Genomic DNA, 5794 nt, shown 5'->3' on the forward strand with positions numbered 1-5794 from the left:
ATGGGTCAGGCTCAAAGCGTTATAGTAAATGAGGTTGCATCAGGCTGGTGGCCAGTCATCAGCGGGGCTCTCCAGGGCTCAATTTTAGGGCCAGTGCTCTTTAATGGTTTTATAAATGCTCTGGTCACAGGAATCAAATGTACATTTAGTTTGTTGATGATACTAAACTAGGAGGAGCTGCGGACTCCCTCGAGGGTAAAGACACCTCACAGAGAGATCTGGGTAGACTAGAGAGCTGGGCAATCACCAGCCATATGAAATTTAACAAGAGCAAGTGCCGGGTTCTGAAAGAATCCCTTTTAAATCTACCCTTTTAAATTGAAAGAGGGTAGACTTAGATTAGATATAAGGAAAAAATTCTTTACTGTGAGAGTGGTGAGACACTGGAACAGATTGTCCAAAGAAGTTGTAGATGCGCCCTCCATGGAAGTATTCAAGGCCAGGTTGGATGTGGCTTTGGGCAACTTCATCTAGTGGAGGGTGTCCCTGCCCATGGCAGAGGGGTTGGAACCAGATGATCTTTAAGGTCTCTTCCAAGCCAAACCATGCTATGATTCTATGATTCTGCACCTGAGATGGTATAATCCTGGTTATACAAAAAAAGTGTGGGATGAGAGATTGGAGACCAGTCCTGCAGAAAGATATTGGGGGGTGGGGGGGGTGGTGTTGATAGCAAGTTGAATATGAGTCAACAGTGTGCCCTGGCAGCCAAAAGGGCCAGCTGTGTCCTGGGGTGCATCAAGCATAGCATAGCAAGCCGGTCGAGGGAGGTGATTGTCCCTCTCTATGCTGCACTGTGTGCAAGTTTGGGCATCTCAATATAAGAAGGACATCAGACTATTGGAGTGTGTGCAGAGGAGGGTGACCAAGATGGTGAAAGGCCTCAAGGGCAAGCCTGACTTGGTTTGTTCAGCTTGGAGATTAGAAGGCTGAGGGGTGACCTCATTGCAGTCCACAACTTCCTAAATGGAGGCAGCAGAGGGGGAGGTGCTGATCTCCTCTTTCTGATGACCAGTGATAGGACACGAGGAAATTAAATGAAGCTGCATCAGAGGAAGTTCAGATTTGACATTAGGAAAAGGTTCTTCACTGAGAGGATAGTCACTCACTGGAACAGGCTCCCCAGGGAAGTGGTGACAGCACCAAGCCTGTCAGAGTTCAAGGAGCGTCTGGACGACGCTCTTAGGCGTGTGGTTTAGTTTTAGTTAGTCCTGCGAGGAGCAGGGAGTTGGACTTATGGGTCTATTACCAACTTGAGATAGTCTATGACTCTACCTTGGAATCAAACTGAGAAGTAGATTACAGAGCAAGTACTAAAGGCAAGATAAAAATGCCTAAGGCATTGTTTATTTCTTCCCAAAGTAGACGTTAAAAATAGGTGAGCTGAATCGCTCACTAGAAACATCCATTGATTATGCAGAAATCATTAGGTGACTAATTCTGATGCTGTAGATGTCTATACCCGGGTAGAAAAATACTGTCGCTAGTGCCTACCATAAGGTTATGTGCACATTGCCTTTGATTTTTACTTGATGGTTGACTTCTGATGTCTGATTTCAGTGGCCTACCTATGCTGTATGAAAAGGCAAAGCTTGACTACAACCTAGATCATCCAGTGACTTGCACATTCTCCCTTTGTGGAGAAGCAATGACTCTCATATGACTCATTCAGGAGCAGAGTCATATGAGAGTCAAACAGCAGTCAGTGTCAACAGTCTAAGATTCAAGTATAAGCCAAAATCTTGAACTAACGTGCTTGCTACCTGATTTGATCTATCTGCAGCTGGACCAGAAGTTCAGTAATGATTCTATAAATGCTTCACACCTGACAGTTAATTTCTGTAGAGATGCAGAATTTTAACAGTAAAACTTCATAGCACAACTGTGTTAATTCCTTTACACAGTATAGTTCTCCTCTAAGTTATTCCATGCAGGTTTTAGTGTCACTCTAAGGCTTTTTGATAATTACAAGAAAATTATTTGAAGCTAGCTTAATATATATTATGTTGCTACATAATGTACACTATAGAGCTATTCCTAAGAAAATTGTATTAAGAAACAAAAACGAAAAAACTTTTGCTTATTTACTTCAAAATATTTTTTTTATTTTCCACACCAAAGTATATATTTGCTGACCAGCTTCCACATTGAGCCTTTGATCTCCTTGTTACGTAACGTATAGATCACGGGATTAGTCAAGGGGAAGATGACCGTATGGAAAACAGCAACAACTTTTTCCTTTGGGACAGCTTGGAAGGGTAAACCATAGATATACATAGCTGGGCCAGACATAAGAAAAACCACAATGATGTGGGAAATGCAGGTGGAGGCTACTTTGTTCTTTACCTTGGAGGACTGTGTCCAGAACTTCAGCAACAGGACAGTGTAGGAGATTAGGAGAAGTGTAAAGAACATAATGATAACAACTCCATTGTTGAGGAACATCAAAAGCTCCACTATGTAAGTGTTGGCACAGGCCAACTTGACCAGCTGATGGACATCACAGAAGAAGTTGTCCAGGATGTTTGGACCACATAAGGGGAGGTGGATGTTGAAGGCAAATAGAATGATGCCATGGATGAAGCCCCCACCCCATGTAGCTCCAACCAGGACACAACATACCCCCCTGTTCACAAGCCTGGTGTAGTGAAGAGGTTTGCAAATGGTCATAGGCCATGACCATGAGCAGGAAAGCTTCGGCTGCTCCCAGGAAGTGGAGGAAGAAAAGCTGGGCCATGCAGGCACTGTAGGAGGTGGTCTTAGGGTGTGAGAAAAAGTCAGCCAACATTTTGGGTGGGGTCACAGAACAGTAGCAAATATCCAAGAATGCCAAATTAGCCAGGAAAAAATACATGGGTGATGCCAGTTGGGAATCCCCCCGAATTGTGAGAATGATAAGGACATTGCCTGGCAGAATGATCATATAGAAAAGCAGGAAGAAGAAGAAGAGAATCATCTGGACTTCATGGTTTTGGGACAATCCCAATAGAACAAACTCTGTAACTACTGTGTAGTTCTCATGCTCCATTTGCACTCTGCAGAACCCTGAAAAACAGACAGTAGTCAGGGGAAAAAAACAAATACCAGTGTAAATCTCCAGAAATGTTTGAGCAACCCAGGGCATTATTTAGATTGCCTAAAATGCATGCCCTTTTCACATTTCTAGTTTTAGGGAACTCCTAATGGTGAAATACTTGAAAGCCAGTAATTTAGATCCCCACTAACTTGGACATTTTACTGGAAATGTAAACTGGAAATCTCCACATTTTATCATATGTTCTTTGTTTTCTTTGTGCCCTGGGAACAAAGGGTCAAAGTATTAGTCCATTATTCCATGGACAGGCTGACTTTTGTGGTTTACAGTATAGATGCCTTTATCTGAGCTGGTCACGTCTGCTCTCTCTCCAGTTAACAAAAGTAGGTCCTTCCAGGGAAGACAGATTTCATTCTAGGGTAGACAGCTAAACAAACCTAGATGAAATACATGCTAAAGTTACACAATTAACCTAAATCACATCCACTGATTATAAAAGGAAACTAAGTATAGATCACACATCTGAAAGAAGGTTTATGAATCCCTCGGGTGAATTAATCTGACAGCTGTGAAGTTGTTTGCCATTAAACACTTTAAAATCCATTTATACTTAATGCTGTCAATATAGCCAGCCCAGGAAATGAATAATTCCATCCTAATTTTTCTCTAGCATATATCAGTTCAAGTATTTTCCAAAATATTTCATTTTTCCCAATCATTTTTCAAGGGAGCTGAGGATGCCTAGATCACATTCAGACTTCCACCTTTCTCCAGAGAAATCCCACAGTGATGTCTAATTTTCCAATGAAGTCAACAGAACATTGGAAACATAAAGAAAACTCAATTATCTAAATACCTCTATGAAAATAATCCACCATGAATCAGCATGACAGCAGTCTGGAAAACAAACTGAAATTTTTTCATAGAATGTAGCAAATAATTTCATTTACGTATATTTGAATGGAACTGTGGATTTTGACACATCCCTCCTGAATAGAACCATAAAAATTGGTCATATTTCTTTTAAAAGTCTTTCTATTTGTCTAAGTTCTTTCATTCCTCCCACTTCTTTTTCTTCTTTTGGGTCAGGAGAAAGTTATATGAGTTTTTGCCTCCAGCTTTTTTAACACTTTTCTTCCATTTTGCTACAAAGATGGTATATTTGTCTGCATAATAGTGTCTGCACATTGCTGCAACAATGTTGAGGTAGAGAATATGAAAATGCTTTAATGAGAGAAAATGCTCAGACCTGTAAGCATTTCTTAGGTTTAGAACTGCTTTAGTTGAGTTCCCTTATTGAGACTAGTGAGAACTAAAATCATTCTTGATAGTGGAAACTAAAAAAAATAAAAACATCTGAGAGGGGGAGAAAGTGGTAAAAAGTAGTAAAATTCAGAATAAAGGAAAAAAAAAGGAAAGGAAAGTAAGAAAGGAATAAAAACAAGTAAGAGAAAAAAATCATTATGTCACTTTTTGATGTTTTTGTCAAAAGTCAAAATTTCATAGCATGCCTTGAAATGAAAAAAAATCATTACATTCTTTGTTTTCTCCATCTCTTCCTTTCTTTAATGGAAAGCTGAAGGGCTCATTGTGCTGGATATGTGTATAAATTGCCCAATATTTAATTTCTCAGCTGACTGTGAATCCTTATCCATCCGGACCTGAGCTTCTCTTTGCCTGTCTTCAAATTCCCTCTAAGTGGCTTGTTCAGCTCCAGTCTCTTCCCATCTCATTCATGACAGAAAGATTCCTGCAGGAGCCTACCACTCCACTCTGCTGTCCTGTATCGTATCGTATCCTACTCATCCAGCGAATGCAGAAACAACACTCCCCTCACGTCTACTTGGGTATAGAGACTTCAGTGGACACACTTGACTTCCATGGCTTTGCGTCTATGACCCTCCCACAGAGCTCAGTCTCTACTGCTCTCTAGGTTGTTCAGTCGTAATCAGCAAAGAACCGATTGAGGTTACTCTCTCTTTGCTGTTTCTTGCCACACCACTTTAGATAGGTGGTAAATATTTCCCCTTTTTCCCACCCAGTTCCCTGATGTTATCAGTGTGCCTATGTCCAGATCCTTTCCACTCTTCAGCAGCGGATTATGGTTTACCCGGTCTCCATTCTACAGTGAAAAAGACTGGCTACTCAACTTAGTTCTATTCCTTCTTCTTGTTTTCCCTGCTGCATTTTTGTCTTCAGTACTGGAAACAAATTTACTTGAAAGCTACATAATGCACTTCTTCATTTGTCTTTTTTCAGTCCTTTAAATGATTTCGTTCAAGAAGAAACAGCTTACAGGAAACCCAAGAATCACAGTCTGTGTGATGACTCATTCTGGTCTTTTCTACAGTGAAGCCATCTTTTCAAGAGTTAATTATGGGGATGTTCATACTGCATAATTTACAACACTGCTGGTGTAGATAGCTACATCTGACTAAGTCAACATAGCAACCTGAGGGACAGAGTGGAAGGAAAGATACAGTTCCTCTTAGGAAATATAGGAATGGAACCCAGGTCCATTTTACCTACTCCAGAATAACCTGCCTGACCTCTAGTGTCTGGTCTAAAAGGATGGGTCCTGTGTCTCACCAGCCAATCTGGCAGAGGTCTCTGAGATACTCTAATGCCACTCTGATGGCACTTGATGCTATGTTTGACTACTTGAATTCTGCTCTACGTGTCTAACTCAGGCTTTTAATCCTATCTTTATCTTTGGACAGATTAATTGTACCTCTAATCTCTGAGTTTATCCCCTGGTTA

General features: G+C 40.9%; 1 protein-coding gene across 1 annotated transcript; it reads right to left on the reverse strand.

The window, feature by feature from the left end:
* Window positions 1-2103: 2103 nt before the first annotated feature.
* On the reverse strand, window positions 2104-3028 carry LOC104638499 (olfactory receptor 4N5-like). The gene is given in 2 exon segments (XM_010306303.1): window positions 2104-2665; window positions 2667-3028. Coding segments are annotated over 2 exon segments (924 nt in total).
* Window positions 3029-5794: the final 2766 nt, after the last annotated feature.

The sequence above is a fragment of the Balearica regulorum genome, chromosome 24 (assembly GCF_011004875.1).
Source record: "Balearica regulorum gibbericeps isolate bBalReg1 chromosome 24, bBalReg1.pri, whole genome shotgun sequence".
Classification (NCBI taxonomy): domain Eukaryota; kingdom Metazoa; phylum Chordata; class Aves; order Gruiformes; family Gruidae; genus Balearica; species Balearica regulorum.